This window comes from Erpetoichthys calabaricus, chromosome 2, assembly GCF_900747795.2.
Source record: "Erpetoichthys calabaricus chromosome 2, fErpCal1.3, whole genome shotgun sequence".
In the NCBI taxonomy this organism is placed as follows: Eukaryota; Metazoa; Chordata; class Cladistia; order Polypteriformes; family Polypteridae; genus Erpetoichthys; species Erpetoichthys calabaricus.
In genome coordinates this window covers 20,456,779-20,474,063 of record NC_041395.2, presented here as the reverse complement: position 1 = coordinate 20,474,063, position 17,285 = coordinate 20,456,779, and the positions used below count along the sequence as shown (strand labels likewise).

The following is a 17,285-nucleotide window of genomic DNA, read 5'->3' as shown; positions in this document are numbered from 1 at the left end:
AATATTGATTTGATTTAGATTTCTCTTTTGTTCATTCACTGCATTTTGTTGATTGATGAAAATAAATGATTAACACTTCCATTTTTGAAAGCATTCTTTGTTAACAGCATTTTTTCACACCTGCCTAAAACTTTTGTACAGTACTGTATATATTTAAAGAGCTTCTACAAAAACCCAAATTTCCAACAGGACCAAGTAAAGTTCTATCAGTTGGTTGAACCACCCATCCATCCATTCATCCATCTATTTAATCTAATCTATTTTGGAAAGATGCTTACCTGTCATCTAATGGTTTTTGGATTAGTTGCAGGCCTTGTAATACTAGAATGGAAGTAAAGTTTAGTTAATAAATAAATGTGTGGGTGTTGTTTTTGCCTTAAAATTCAAATGTTCAGTTTTCTTCAATTTTTGGGACTATTTAAAAATTTAATTGCTGCCCCCAATGGAACAGAGGCATACCAAGGATATTCTGCAATAATTTTAAATTTTTATTACAAGACAAACAAAAAGTATGCATAACACCATCCAACTTTTAACTATTAACTGTTAGTAAAAATTCTATGAGTTGCATCTGCTGCTTCCATCAAATTTGTATTAATCAATTAGTCCAGGCCTACAGCAATTACAGTACCGTAAACATGGGTATTGTGCTAATGAAGAGACATCAGACTGAATGGGAAGTTTAATTTACCAGGAACACAGTGTGCAATTATATATTGCAGTCTAGACCTTTGTTACCCTCTTTACTTGTACCGAAAGGCAATTTTATGCAATGAAAACATCCACTTGTGAAACAGACTGTTAATACAACTGCTTAAATGGAGTTTCAACAATGGTAAGCACAGTGAGTTCTCTATTTGGGACTTTATTTTTTAAAGTTGAGTTTGTTTTTAACATGGACATTTAATTACGCAGCTCTCTACTTTTTATATTTTTTGAGGCTTATACTCATTTTACTGTTTTTTCTTGCTGTTTGGCTTTTAGGTATTGCAGAATCTGGGAAAGGATAAATTTTCTCCTCAATCATTTGAGCAAGTGGGAACACGAATTGCAAAAGTTTTGGAAAAAGTATGTGCCTCAACTGTAGATTTCTTGTTTTATTTTCTTTTTACTCTGTATTATCAATTATTCTTATATGGTATTGTATGAGGAAGTCGGGAGTGGCAGAGAAGTATGTAAGAGTTGTACAGGATATGTACGAGGGAAGTGTGACTGTGATGAGGTCTGCGGTAGGAGTGATGGAGGTGGGATTACATCAGGGATCGGCTGTGAGCCCTTTCTTATTTGCAATGGTGATGAACAGGTTGACAGACGAGATTAGACAGGAGTCCCCGTGGACTATGATGTTTGCTGATGACATTGTGATGTGTAGCGAGAGTACGGAGCAGGTTGAGGAGACCCTGCAGAGTTGAAGATATGCTCTAGAGAGGAGAGGAATGAAGGTCAGTAGGAACGAGAGAATACATGTGTGTAAATGAGAGGGAGGTCAGTGGAATGGTGAGGATGATACAGGTAGTATAGTTGGCAAAGGTGGATGAGTTTAAATACTTGGGTCAACAGTACAGAGTAACGGGTATTGTGGAAGAGTGGTGAAGAAGAGAGTGCAGGTAGGGTGGAATGGGTGGAGAAGAGTGTCAGTGGTGATTTGTGACAAATGGGTATCAGCAAGAGTGAAAGGGAAGGCCTACAGGACGGTAGTGAGACCAGCTATGTTATATAGGCTGGAGACGGTGGCACTGACCAGAAAGCAGGAGACAGAGCTGGAGGTGGCAGAGTTAAAGATGCTCAGATTTGCATTGGGTGTGATGAGGATGGACAGGATTAGAAATGAGGACATTAGAGGGTCAGCTCAAGTTGGACGGTTGGGAGACAAAAGTCAGAGAGGCGAGATTGTGTTGGTATGGACATGTGCAGAGGAGAGATGCTGGCTATATTGGGAGAAGGATGTTAAGGATAGAGCTGCCACGGAAGAGGAAAAGAGGAAGGCCTAAGAGAAGGTTTATGGATGTGGTGAGAGAGGACATGCAGGTGATGGGTGTGACAGAGCAACATCCAGAAGACAGAAAGATATGGAAGAAGATGATCCGCTGTGGCAACCCATAACGGGAGCAGCCAAAAGAAGAAGAAGAATGCTATATAACACAACAACAACAAATAGATTCTGTACTAGGGGGCTCTGCCCCCTGCTCGCTTCGCTCGCCAACCCCTGGTGTTGTATGTATGAGATATATTGGAGTGTAAAGGTGTAGATGATGAGCAAAGGAAGTAAAGAACCCATAGCATGGCACATTAGAACGATTTATTGGAATATTTCTTTATACACAACATTTGTAGTAAAGATGGTGTGTTGTCCTTGAATGAGTTTTCCTTGGTATGGAGCATCTATAACTTTAACTTTAATATCAGATGAACGCCGAACTCTATGACTTCAGCAGCGTTTGTCATTATCAGCTCTGTGCATTGCTTGTTTTCAGGAAGGTTCATTCGTTGATAGATTGCGTCAGCTGGATCTAACACGTAGATCTGTGCATATTTGCGTTCGTGATTTGGCTCAGGGTGCACTGTTCCAATCCGATGTAATATTTGTCCACATACGCGAAAGCAGTATGGGCCATTGCCAGCTGGTGGCCTGATATTTACCCTGGTAGATGCAAAAGCAAATGAAGTATTGTAGGATCTAATGCAGTCCATAAAGTTTTTACTTTCGGGTACATTGTTAGTTAGAAGCTTCCATAGATATTCAGGATATTCATCTAAAGGAGGCAGTCTAACCTGACCCTTTTGACAACCACGTGTAAACTCATTAGTTGTATTGCCAGTTGTTTCTTCAGGGAAGTTAAGTGAATGACAATGACAACAAATGTTCATTAATAGTGGACTCATTACAGAATGCGTCGTCAGCTAATTGGCGGAATTGTTTAGCGGCTGTTTGTTGTTCCTTTCTTTGCCGTTTATCTATTGCCTCTGCTGTTTGAGAGGCGCGTTGTAGGCGCCTGTGTTCATTGTTTTTATCCAGCTGGGCTCGTTTTTGTAGCCCCGTCAGTCGAGCTCTTTCTTTTTGGAGCCGTGCCTGCTTTGCTTGCGGCATTTCAGACGCGCGTTGTAGGCGCCTGCGTTCATTGATTTTATCCAGGCGGGCTCGTTTTTGTATCTCTTCAGTTGTGGTCTTTCGTTTTGAACCCGTGCCTGCTTTGCTTCCGCAGTTTCAGACGCGCGTTGTAGGCGCCTACGTTCATTGTATTTGTCTATGCGGGCTCGTTTTTGTAGCTCCGTTAGTCAAACTGTTTGGTTTTGGAGCCGAGACAGTTTTGCTTCCGCGGTTTCAGACGCGCGTTGTAGGCGCCCACGTTTATTTTTTTTTATCCATGCGGGCTCTTTTTTGTAGCTTCGTTAGTTGAGCTGGATCGTTTTGGAGCCGTGACCGTGACTCCATTAGTTATCCGTTGTCTACCGTTAGTAATATGGATAATTGCACTTACTGTTAATACGGAGCGTTTTCTGTGGTTGTACTGTTAATAATGCATCACTGTAATGTGATTCACATATGCTATATTGTTTGGAAGTGTGAGGATGCCGTACCTTTAATACGGAGAGTTTGTTTATTCTCATTACCTGGACCATACTGTGTAGTGTGGACGTCTAGTTCAGAAGCGCGTTGTAGGCGCCTACGCCTTTCGTACTTTCTTGCGCCTTCCATACTATCTTTGTGGACCTTTGCGGACTCCGTAGTGTCTTTCGTTTGACTCTGGGGTGCAGTGCAGAATCCTCTTTTTTGTGTGGCTGTGTTGTTAGTCGTTAGCTATGGGCGCGTTGTTGCTTCATGTCTTATTTACGTTAGTTGAGCTCTTTCGTTTTTGAGCCGTGACTCCTTCGTTCGCAGTGGATCAGACTTCGCTTGCGGTTTATGAGACGCGCGCTGTAGGCGCCTGCGCATTATGTCTCCTGGGTCCATCGGCGTGCACCTGCGTCCGTGCCTTCCGGTTTACCATTCTCGATTAGTAATATGGATAAGCATTGCAGTCTACAGATGCACTATGTGTTAAAACGCTGTGGCTATTTTGTCATGTCATGTTTGCATTTCCAAATAGAGAGGATTGTTAAATTTCTTTAGTTACTTGTTTACACATGTAGTCAGAAGGTGGATGTTGTGCAGCCTCATCTGTAAATCTTCTATTGATTTAGGTGTTTTGGGTACTGGTTTACATTCAGTTTGGTAAGTGCATGTTTGTCTTAAAAGGTTCTGTATAAATGCACTGACAGTTGTAGTTTGCTGTCAAGTTAGTAATTATCATCCACTGAGTGTGCTGCTAATTAAGTTTATATTTTACTATAATGCCTTTTCTGTGCTGAAAAGGTAGTTTAACTAATGATTTTCTTTGTCTTTATTTAGAATCAGACATCTTGGGTTCTGTCAAGTATGGCGGCTCTGTACTGGAGAGTTAAAGGACAGGGGAAGAAGGCCATTGACTGTCTGAGACAAGCCCTGAACTATGCTCCTTACCAAATGAAGGTGACCCTGAACACTGTATAATTATTTTGTTCATCAGTATTCTGACACAGAATTTTCCCTTGTTTTCATCTTTCATAATTTGTACATTTCTTGCATCATTTTTGATTGCACATTCTGGAAGCATCCACACAACTAAGCTTAAAGATTTAACTACAAGAAAATGATCAAATATAATAGAATTTCCTGTAATGTGAAAATGCACAATTTCTGTGATAAGCAGGATATTAATATTCCTGAGATTTTTATTTTCATTTTACTTTCCAAGATTACCTCCCTTTCTTCGTGCAAATATTATAACCTCAATCCTTATTAATCCAACACAGGTTTGTAGTGTGGTAAAGCCTAACTTTGCAACACTGAGCACAAGTCATTAACCAGCCGTAATCAAGGAAACATTTCTCACACACTTACATATGCGTGTCTTTGGGAATGTGGAAGGAAAAAGACCAGAAACATTCAGTGTGAACATGCAGGCTCAGAACGGTACCAGGTAAAGGATTTTAACACGGGATGCTGGATGTGTGAGGTAGTCCTATTAACCATTGTGCCACAGTCCCTCTTGCAGAGATTACGCAGATGGCCTATCTCTGTGCATTACTGAGAAACATTTGAAGATTCTCACACTCCTTCATTTCATACAATTGCATATTTGTGGCATAGTGTAGCAGATTTGTACAGTACATTTTAGGATTGCTACTTTGGCATTGCACAGAAATTTTGTGTGTCTTAGTAATCCTTAGAATTGTGTTGTCTGCAGAGATGTGCTTCTGATATACCAGTTTTCCAGGAGTAAACTTAAGGGAAGGGGCCAGCCAGATAACAATTCAGTAATGACTCTCATGACAGTCTTGATTTAACACTAGAATTACCAGAGCCTACAAAAAAACTCGTAGATCCGGCCTACCTTAAATCCCATTGCACCTCTTCGTCAGCGTCTTTTGTCCTGTAAATGTGCCGATAAAGACAAGCCTCAAGCAGCCTGCGCCAGAGTTAGCTTTTTTCAATTTTATTTTCTCAATCACAATCACGCTGTACCCCTCCACCCCGCCCCTCCTGATCTGACTCTAAGTAACAGCGCCAGCATAAATTCACACCCGATCTGACGCTGTTCGTTTTCAAATAATATTGCATTAGTGCAACAATATTTTCTGATTGGTACTATACAAGTCATAAAATGAATAATTCCAAATATCATAGTATGTCTCTGTTTTTCATAGACTATAAGGTGCATACTAATTCACAGTGAGCAGGAACACTCAATAAAACTGAATAAAAAAAAAATCAAGTGATGGTGAGATATGAAGAAGGCAGATTCACCAGCGTTTGTGTGTTAGCTTTTATCCCTCCAGATCAGAGAATGTCCAGTTCCATTGCCTGAAAACACCACTCACATCTACAGTTACTCCCAGTTTCAAATAAAAACTAAAAGCGTCAGATCCTTAGGGCGGTAGTATGTATCGTGATCATGACTGAGAGAATAAAAGTGGAAAAAAAAGGTAACTTTTACAAGCACTATAAATGTACACCGTCTGTTACAGACGCAAACCAAATGTACATGTGTACTGTATAATATTAACAATAAGAGCAGCTCACTACTGAAAACGGCGAATATAGGAGTGAGTGGGGATCGAAATGGGGACTCTTGATTACAAGTCAGCAAATCTTACCACTATGCCACGGAAGCTGTTGTATTGTCCTTGAACCTTTTGTGAAAGTGTTTATTTGATCTTTGCACTTCAGGCTTCACATATTATATAGTTTATGCCAACATTTTACACATGAAATGCATGTGTTCCAAATAACGACCTATTATTTCCACTCTAAAACTCCAGCACTTCACTCCCAGATAATCAAGGCATGAGCTGGGAGAACTCTGTGCATGTTCTGTGGTGGTGGGGGGATGGAATAGCAGGCTGCTTGTCTTTATCAGCATATTTACAGGACAAAAGACGCTGACGGAGAGGTGCGATGGGATTTAAGGTGGGCCGGATCTACGAGTTTTTTCGTAGGCTCTGATAATTCTAGTATTAAATAAAGTGAATCTTGCCTAGAGCAGGTATGCCAAAACCTGTTGACAGTGGCAGGCTTTGTGGCTGGTGTTTATTGGCAATCACTTAGAGGCCAAGGTTTGGCTTGGTCTCATATCTTACAGAGTGAAGTATCAGGGTCAGGTGCAATGCCAGTGGGGCGACAGGAACTAGTGGGATGGATCCAGGCATACTAGTTCCTTGTCAAGGAACACTGGCTCTTGGGAAATGGAATGTAAGTTTTCAGGCAGGGCGGAGTTTGAGCTTATGGAGAAGGTTGGAAAATACAAGCTAGATGTAATCAAATTCACCTCTGTACACAGCAGAGTATCTAGATCCAGACTTCTTGATTAAAGGTGCTCTTTATTTTGAGAGTTACTTCCATTATAGATGTTGCAGGTGGTCATGGAGGTTCCAGTAGAAAAAGCAATCACTTCAGGGAACTTTGAATAATACTCAAAGTCTTCCTCTCTGCAGCTTAGAGTATTCATCCTTTTATAGACATTGATGATTAAAAAGGTACCATCTACTGTCAGTATAAAACTTAGGGGTGTACAATGTAGACAAATTATGTACCCTGATAGCTACAAAAATTTTGAACTGTAACGATATAGACCAAAAAGCTAGAAATTTCTAAAATGAAGTCATCTGACTTCATTGATAACACAGTGATTACCAGAGTCATTTTTTTGTTCATAAGAAATACATAGGAACACTTTTTTTCTGTCTTGGCAGTAGAAGAAAACCTCCACATATGAAATACAGTTCGACATACGATATTTCAATGTCTAATTATGCAAGTCGTCAAGCTGTTTTGGGGTTTCCTCTATTTTTCGTGCTTTAGACCTGAAAAACCTTCATTTTTAGGCCATTTGTAAACCGTATTTTGTGGAGGAAATTTCACCCTTATGACAGGTACTGGCAAGCCAAAAAGATAGCAGCTACAGCAGTGGTTATCATCAACACACCAGAAGGTAAAAAATATAGCATTAGTCCTATGGGGCACTCCTCAGGCCGCATCACAACACCTAGTTTGAAAAGCTTTGCATTACAGGTGACCATGCTATGGCATCTGTCGTACTTCAAATTTGTTACTTCTCGTACCATTTACATCACCTGTCTTACACATCTGTTTTTGTGTATTTTGATTATTATTCTCTCTACCTTTAGAATTTATAATCTTAGATTGAGAGGACAATAATTCAGGATATCTGAAAGTAGTCTGAACTACATTGTATCTGTCATTTATTAGGCCATATATTACAGATGGTTCAACAGAATTGGCAGAAAACATAATAAATATGAAAATGATTCCAGTTAGTATACAGTATTTAATTTGCTACAAATGTTAACATTATTGTGTTTTTCTATGCACACATCAAAACATTCACTTCATCTTAGATTACCTTTAAATGGTGTTCGTGGTTGAGCAGGACCTTTGTGATCCTCACAGCAAGGAATACAGTTGCCAGACCTTTGTTTTAATAGTCATTGGATAATACAGGAGGTCAAGTAGATTCATCTTGTTCACTATTCTGACTCTAGGGTCAGTGGGAAATGTAATATATGCTATACTATAGGTGCGCCAGTGCAGTTTTCAGCTTTAGATAAGTTGACTGCACTTTTTGTCTTTTTTGTTATTTTTGTTTTTCATCATTTGTTTCTGAACATCAGACCGCTTTTTTTTTTACCATAGTCATTATTAAAAGAATATTGCACCTCAAACTAATATTTAAAAAAATAGTACTTACTCCGTGTGATTTGTAGTGATGGCAGAGAAACAACTTTTAATGTCACATTTTCATGTAAAACGGAGCTAACAAAGTTTATTCATTAGTGGGAATGGGCAGAAAACAAAGCAGGCCAACAGCAAACACTTTTAAAGCATCAATAAAAATATCCTGTTGCATAATCCACATCCAGTCATATACTCAAAATGCATTTTTGAGGTAAAATATCGTTAAATCAATTTCTCCGGTAAATCGAAAGTAGCCCACAACCCAGACACCCTTTCACATCACAGAGTTGCTCTTTTAAGTTGAAGACCCACCACTCCTCCTGATACGTCAGCCCATGTGAAAGGGCGTCTGGGTTGTGGGCTACTTTCATTTAACCAAAAGGAATGGATTTAAAAATATTTTAATAAAAATCACATGGAGTTGTGATATTGTTACCATATAAATGACTGGGTGACTTGACCTGCATTATGAGTAACAAGAGGCTTTTTTTTTTTTTTTTTTTAATGAATGTTCTGATATTGTTTGCTATTGTCCACCTCTATTAAAGCATAAACTTTGTTAGCTCTGTTCTGCACGGAAATATGAAGTTACATTTTTTCCTTGGCTAACACTAAAAAAATATGAAATATTTAAAATCATCTTTGAGTGAAGTATTCCTTTAAACCTCCTTTGTGTTACAGTGCATCTAGAAAGTATTCACAGCGCATCACTTTTTCCACATTTTGTTATGTTACAGCCTTATTCCAAAATGGATTAAATTCATTTTTTCCTCAGAATTCTACACACAACACCCCATAATGACAACATGAAAAAAGTTTACTTGAGGTTTTTGTAAATTTATTAAAAATAAAAAAACTGAGAAATCCCATGTACATAAGTATTCACAGCCTTTGCTCAATACTTTGTCGATGCACCTTTGGCAGCAATTACAGCCTCAAGTCTTTTTGAATATGATGCCACAAGCTTGGCACACCTATCCTTGGCCAGTTTCGCCCATTCCTCTTTGCAGCACCTCTCAAGCTCCATCAGGTTGGATGGGAAGCGTCGGTGCACAGCCATTTTAAGATCTCTCCAGAGATGTTCAATCAGATTCAAGTCTGGGCTCTGGCTGGGCCACTCAAGGACATTCACAGAGTTGTCCTGAAGCCACTCCTTTGATACCTTGGCTGTGTGCTTAGGGTCGTTGTCCTGCTGAAAGATGAGCCGTCGCCCCAGTCTGAGGTCAAGAGCGCTCTGGAGCAGGTTTTCATCCAGGATGTCTCTGTACGTTGCTGCAGTCATCTTTCCCTTTATCCTGACTAGTCTCCCAGACCCTGCTGCTGAAAAACATCCCCACAGCATGATGCTGCCACCACCATGCTTCACTGTAGGGATGGTGCCAGGTTTCCTCCAAATGTAACGCCTGGCATTCACACCAAAGAGTTCAATCTTCAAAGAATTTTCTTTCTCATGGTCCGAGAGTCCTTCAGGTGCCTTTTGGCAAACTCCAGGCGGGCTGCCATGTGCCTTTTACTAAGGAGTGGCTTCAGTTTGGCCACTCTGCCATACAGGCCTGATTGGTGGATTGCTGCAGAGATGGTTGTCCTTCTGGAAGGTTCTCCTCTCTCCACAGAGGACCTCTGGAGCTCTGACAGAGTGACCATCGGGTTCTTGGTCACCTCCCTGACTAAGGCCCTTCTCCCCCAATCGCTCAGTTTAGATGGCCGGCCAGCTCTAGAAAGAGTCCTGGTGGTTTTGAACTTCTTCCACTTACAGATGATGGAGGCCACTGTGCTCATTGGGACCTTCAAAGAAGCAGAAATTTTTCTGTAACCTTCCCCAGATTTGTGCCTCGAGACAATCCTGTCTCGGACGTCTACAGACAATCCCTTTGACTTCATGCTTGGTTTGTGCTCTGACATGAACTGTCAACTGTGGGACCTTATATAGACAGGTGTGTGCCTTTCCAAATCATGTCCAGTCAACTGAATTTACCACAGGTGGACTCCAATGAAGCTGCAGAAACATCTCAAGGATGATCAGGGGAAACAGGATGCACCTGAGCTCAATTTTGAGCTTCATGGCAAAGGCTGTGAATACTTATGTACATGTGCTTTCTCAATTTTTTTATTTTTAATAAATTTGCAAAAATCTCAAGTAAACTTTTTTCATGTTGTCATTGTGGGGTGTTGTGTGTAGAATTCTGAGGAAAAAAATGAATTAAATCCATTTTGGAATAAGGCTGTAACATAAGAAAATGTGGAAAAAGTGATGCGCTGTGAATACTTTCCGGATGTGCTGTATGTTGGACTCCATCTCTAATAAGACATTGTCATATCTCTTCCTGTCTATGTCTTCATACACAACCTAAAACTAAAGTTTCTGACATGCTGTTAATGACCACTAGACCCAAAAAGAACAATTTTACTCTCCTCAGTCCAAATAATGTTATGCCATTTCTCTTTGGGCCTATCGATGTGTTCCTTGGCAAATTTTAACCGAATCTGCACATGCCGTTTTTTCCAACAATGGTGCTTTACAAGGGGGCTTTTTCCTAATAGCTTTAATCAAACGTCTTCTGACTGTAACAGTACTTACAGGTAATTTTGAGATCATCGTTGATCTTTCTGGAGGTGATGATTGGCCGAGTATTTGCTCAGCGTGTTTTGGGATTTTGTCTCCATTTTAAAGCATTTGAGATCATTTTATCTAAGCATCCTATAATTTGCTACACTTCTTTGTATGTTTTCCCCTCTCCAATAAACTTTTCAATCAACTTATGTTCCTCCAAACAATGTTTGGAATGGCCCATTTTACTTAGCAGTTCAGAAGGAAATATATTTTATAACAATGTGTGAAACATTTCCTAATCAAGGATAATTACTGATACCTGTTTTATCACAGAGTGAATGAATTGTCTAATTAAACTCCACACTGCTATTATTTTGAACAAGTCCCTTTCATTGAATGACTTGGTTATTCAGAACAAGCAGCGTACACGTCATAACAGTTAGGTCTGTTGTTTTTCTATTACACTATTACATCCATCCATCCATTTTCCAACCCGCTGAATCTGAACACAGGGTCACGGGGGTCTGCCGGAGCCAATCCCAGCCAACACAGGGCACAAGGCAGGGAACCAATCCTGGGCAGGGTGCCAACCCACCGCAGGACACACACAAACACACCCACACACCAAGCACACACTAGGGCCAATTTAGAATCGCCAATCCACCTAACCTGCATGTCTTTGGACTGTGGGAGGAAACCGGAGCGCCCGGAGGAAACCCACGCAGACACGGGGAGAACATGCAAACTCCACGCAGGGAGGACCCGGGAAGCGAACCCGGGTCCCCAGATCTCCCAACTGCGAGGCAGCAGCGCTACCCACTGCGCCACCGTGCCGCCTACACTATTACATCAACAAGTAAATTATTTACCATGCAGAAATATCACTACTACTAATAACAGTGGTTCATCAGGTTATTGATATTGTACTGCAATTTGTTTAACACAACTGTAACTCCAAGAAAAAATTCCTAGCAGCTACAATTCAACTCCAGAAGGTCTACGTCTGGGCCAAACATTTCTGTGATGTATTATTTTGAATTTGTTTTTTTAGGTGGTAAGCTGAATTTCTTCTTCATTCAGTAAACACTTCTAGAGTGCGCCAGATAGAATGAATTATTGGGTAGATTTTTGCTTCTTGTAAAAGGTTTTATTTTTCATTTATATAAAAGCTTATTTGTATTTATTTCATAGGATGTCCCTTTGATCAGCTTGGCAAATATTTTTCATAATGCAAAACTATGGGAGGATGCCATCATTGTGGCCAGTATGGCAGTGGAAATTGCCCCTCACTTTGTGGTAAATCACTTCACACTAGCTAATGTCTACGTTGCTATGGTAAGTCAACTCGATATTTTGTACGTTAGATATGATTCACAATACACTGTCATTTTAACTTTTAATGTTATGGGATGTCACCTTTTAATAAGAAATTTAACTCCATGCACAAGTCCTCTGAGTACATTGAATAAGTCAGATTTAGCATAATTTGAAGTTCTTGCTTATTAATGTTCATACTTTTTAAAGTAAAGTCAATATTCAAAAAAGTCACGTCTCAAAGCAAGTTTTCCATATGTGCTAAAACTGGAATGGGAGATCTCCACAGCACCGTGTGAGCGATTAATTAGTTTTGCTATTCCATCATACTTGGCAGCACCTCTAGTCGGTCATACAATACAATTTATTGTTCTATAGCCCAAAATCACACAAGAAGTGCTGCAATGGGCTTTAGCAGGCCCTACCTTTTGACAGCCCCATACCCCCCCCCCCTCCCCCAACCCCTCCTCCCCCCACCGGCGTTGACTCTCTAAGAAGACAAGGAAAAAACTCCCAAAAAAAACCCTAGTAGGGAAACATAAAGTGGAAGAAACCTTGGGAAAGGCGGTTCAAAGAGAGACCCTTTTCCAGGTAGGTTGGTGGGTATCAAGAAAAAGGGTAATTACAATGCAAAGAACAGAACACAAGTAATCTTCAATACAATATAATAGTGCAATAAAAATATTACAAGTACAGAATTCAACAGTAAAAGATAAGACAGAATACGATTTGTCATCCGTTCGTCTTACCATTACAAAGGCCAGAATTGAACAAGACTGGGCCATAATGACCTCTGTACTGCCGTAACAACACACTTTAAGACCTTTCTTTTCTTAAGTGAAGTGAATTTGGTAGTTCATATTATTCACCTATTGAAGTTATTCAGCTTTTGTTATCAATTTATATGTTATGAGTCTCCGGAGTTTATTAAACTGCAAGCTAAAATAACCTGATTTCTCCAGTCAATGGCGCATTTTGAAACGTTACCAAAACATGAATGTAGCTGTGCCGCAACACTTCTGATACTGGTGGTTTTGTGGCTTTCTGATGACGATAATCTTTTAAATTTATATAGCGCCTTTTAGTAGCAATACTACTCAAACACTGGTACTTTTTACAGTTGTTCTGCGTGTATTTTTCCAGTTGGAGAAAAACTAGTTAGGTGACTTACAGTACTTAGGGTCACACAGAGTGAGTCGGAGTGAAGAATCTAATCAGCAAGTGTGCAGTTTAGAGTCTTGCTCCATATGCGGTGTGCTATACCGTCTTCTTGTAATAATAATAACATGAAGTATAATGCACTAAATAAAAAAAAAGCTTAAATTTGAACCTGTCTGTACCAGAGATGCCATTATTTACTACACTAGACATAAACAGGGCGGAGTGGTGGCTCTGAGGCTAAGGATCTGTGCTGGTATCCCGAAGGTTGCCGGTTCGAATCCCCGTCACTGCCAAAAAGGCCACTGCTCTGCTGGGCCCTTGAGCAAGGCCCTTAACCTGTAATTGCTCCAGGGACGCTGTACAATGGCTGACCCTGCGCTCTGACCCCAAGGGGTATGCGAAAACTACCAAATTCCTAATACAAGAAATTGTATAAGGCGAAATAAAGAACAAAAAAAAAAAAAAAAATAGTATGTTGTTTATAGAGCCACATTAATTGATTCATCATCACAACAGCCTTTTTAATACAAGAAAGATTTGCAGTGAAGTATGAAGTGGAAAGTTAATGATCACAGAGTCTTGGCTCTGTCCTTATGTGCTTTTAATTTATTTATGGACACAGCGTTCTTACCATGGGCATCAAAACTAAGCATTCCACTGTTTGCTATTAATGCTCCAAACCTGCTTTCTGTGCTGCGGAGTATATCATCGTGCAGTCTTAAATGAAGCCAAGAGCTGTGCCATGTATACAGGATGGAATTCTTTCTTTCTTGTATGCAGACCACCATACCATGCATTACTGTTTTTCCCTGCCAACCACAGAGTAGCACAGAGAAGTCTTTAAAGCATTAAACTAGCAATGCAAAGTTTTACAAGTCCAAACCCTTAGCCACTAGGCCAGACTTCATGTTATCTTCTAATCGTGTAACTTGTATATTTAATACATTCTGAAGGTTTTCCTCTAGCTGCACAGCTTCTATTCAAATCTGTTTCCATCTTTGTCGTTTCTTCTTTATTTCTCATGCTCACAAACACCATGAGTATCATAAACAATATATTAGATCACGAACCTGTCGTTTTAAAATTTCAAGCCCATCTTGAACTGCTCGCTTATTTCTTATATAAAGAGTGTTTCCTCCTTTTTCCGTTATGAGGTTTCTACCTAAAATTGTGTTTCTTCTATTCTTTGACTCCTTAATAATTCCTTTGAGACTAGTACATTGGGTAAATGAAGAGGAATGTACACTGCCTGGCCAAAAAATAAAGTCGCCATCAAAAAATAAGGTCACACACTCTAATATTTCGTTGGACCGCCTTTAGCTTTGATTACGGCACACATTCGCTGTGGCATTCTTTCGATAAGCTTCTGCAATGTCACAAGATTTAGTTCCATCCAGTGCTGCATTAATTTTTCACCAAGATCTTGCATTGATGATGGTAGAGTCTGACCGCTGCGCAAAGCCTTCTCCAGCACATCCCAAAGACTCTCAATGGGGTTAAGGTCTGGACTCTGTGGTGGCCAATCCATGACCTTCTTCCATTGCTCCAGAGTCCAATCTTTATGCTCCCTAGCAAATTGAAGCATAGTTTTCCGGTTTGCCTCACTGATGAGTGGTTTTCTTACGGCTACACAGCTGTTCAGTCCCAATCCCTTGAGTTCCCTTCACATTGTGCGTGTGGAAATGCTCGTACTTTCACTATTAAACATAGACCTGAGTTCTACTGTTGTTTTTCTTCGATTTGATTTCACCAAACGTTTATGTGATCGCCGATCACGATCATTCAGGATTTTTCTCCGGCCACATTTCTTCCTCGAAGTCGAGTTTTTAATAATGCGTTGGACAGTTCTTAACCCAATTTTTGTAGTTTCTGCAATCTCCTTAGATGTTTTCTCTGCTTGATGCATGCCAATGATTTGACCCTTCTCAAACAGACTAACATCTTTTCCACGACCACGAGATGTGTCTTTCGACATGGTTGTTTAAGAAATGAGAAGCAACTCATTGCACCAGTTGGGGTTAAATAACTTGTTGCCAGCTGAAAGATAATCGCCTATGCAGTAATTATCCAATAGGAGGCTCGTACCTATTTGCTTAGTTAAATCCAGGTGGCGACTTTTTTTTTGGCCAGGCAGTGTATGTGGTCAAAGGTTAAACTCGCAGAAAAACAAAATGCAGACATAGTAACACAATAAAAAGGTTGATAAACAGATGACTAACAAACACTCTTCCTTTCCAAGAACCTCAAGGTTTTCAGTTTATTAGTGGCACCAGAATCCCAAGCAGTGGCACATTTTCAAATGAGTTCTCACACCACCACGTCAGACTTTAAATCTGAGGGGCTGTAGCCGTCCTTTATCCTCCTCTTGCACAATCCCATTAGGCCCAGTGTTGAAATTCCAGTGAATTTTCTTTGACTGCCGTCATCCCGTGAGGTGCATGAAGAATGCAGATAGTTTTTCAATGATGAAGTTAAGATGACAAGTCTGTTTTAAGAACTGCACAACAATATTTTTCTTACTTTGCACCTAATTACTGTTAATAACGTTGCTACTCTGTTTCCAGGAGGACTATGAAAAGGCTATGCAGTGGTACGAGTCAACCCTAAAACTGCAGCCAGAGTTTGCCCCTGCAAAGGATCGCTTGCGGACAATTCAGTGCCACTTGTTAACCAAAAAAGGAGAGGCGATCCACTTAGGGTGGTGGGGGGGTATTCATTACCTCGGGCTGGGGGTTGGGGGGATGGGGTCTTCAGTCTGAAAATGGTGATGGTCTTTATGGATGTTTTCGACAGCCTTTCTTAATATCTTCTACCCTGAAACACAGTTCATGGACTCGTTTTGTGATTTTTACTTAAGTTTTTTTGAAGGCTGGTATGATGATTGTGTTCACAGCAAGCCGTGGGTGTTTTCTTACAATGATCTTAATAGTCTGGTTTTTTATTTTGTGAACATCTCTTATTAAACACTTGTTCATTTGCACTACAGAATAGTTTATTCAGGGATCATTCCTTAAGGTTTTTAAATTGACAGATTGCTGTCCTTTCTGCTACACCAATACACTTCATTTATCGCACCCCCACCCCACCCCTTCCCATCATCTACACAAACTGTGTCTTTAAGTCTTTCCCAAGGGGCACAGGTTTGGCTAAAAAATGAGTGCATTTGTGTTTTTGTATTCAAGGGGGTCGTCTCCAGGGTAGTTTGACAAAAAAAAATGTTCCAAATAGGAAAGGATAAGACGTTTTGATTTCATTCTTCATATTTGCCCCCATTGCGCCAACATGAGATGGCATTTATATCGTTTTTTTTTTTTTATCCCCTTTGTAATTCCAGGAGTGTTACCTTTGTCACTTAATCTTGATACAGTGGCAAACGTTAATAAACGACTGAAAGGCAACTGGCAGCGTGAAATGTACCTGTTTATAAACTGTAAACCAAAAAGATCCATTTTAAAGTACAATTTAAAGAAAAATCAACTGGGTTAAGGAAAAAAGTTCATATGTTTATGCTGTCAGCATGTTTAATCTCAATGCTAAGTTAACAGTAATAAAAAAATGAAAAAAAAACACTTGGTGAAGGTTTTTTTTTATTTTTTTGGTAATGTATAATTGTCATAAGGGGCAGTTAGTGGGTAATAATGGGCAGATGCCATCCTCTTTTGCCAAGAACAGTGTGGTATCTTCTGCATACCTCAAGGCTGTCATACACTAGATTGGTGCTGGGCTCCCCAAAATTCAAGGCTGACCCTCAAATCCACCTTGATGTACATAATGAATATTTCTGAGTGACTTAGTATGTGAGGCAGAAGTGTGACTGGCACTGTGGCACTTTGTTGTTTTTGCCCATGCTGATACTGTACAGGGCGGCATGGTGGCGCAGTGGTAGCGCTGTTGCCTCGCAGTTAGGAGACCCGGGTTTGCTTCCCTGGTCCTCCTTGCGTGGAGTTTGCATGTTCTCCCCATGTCTGCGTGGGTTTTCTCCCA

At 40.2% G+C, this 17,285-nt stretch overlaps 1 protein-coding gene across 1 annotated transcript in view; it reads left to right on the top strand.

The window, feature by feature from the left end:
- Positions 1 to 16,868, top strand: part of ttc17 (tetratricopeptide repeat domain 17) — a 102,611-nt gene extending 85,743 nt beyond the window's left edge. The window contains exons 22-25 of the mRNA XM_028793498.2: positions 985 to 1,068; positions 4,391 to 4,510; positions 12,018 to 12,161; positions 15,866 to 16,868. Coding sequence (XP_028649331.2) covers positions 985 to 1,068; positions 4,391 to 4,510; positions 12,018 to 12,161; positions 15,866 to 16,060 — 543 coding nt within the window. The 3' untranslated portion in view covers positions 16,061 to 16,868. The remainder of the gene's footprint in view (positions 1 to 984; positions 1,069 to 4,390; positions 4,511 to 12,017; positions 12,162 to 15,865) is intronic.
- The last annotated feature ends 417 nt before the right edge of the window (positions 16,869 to 17,285 follow it).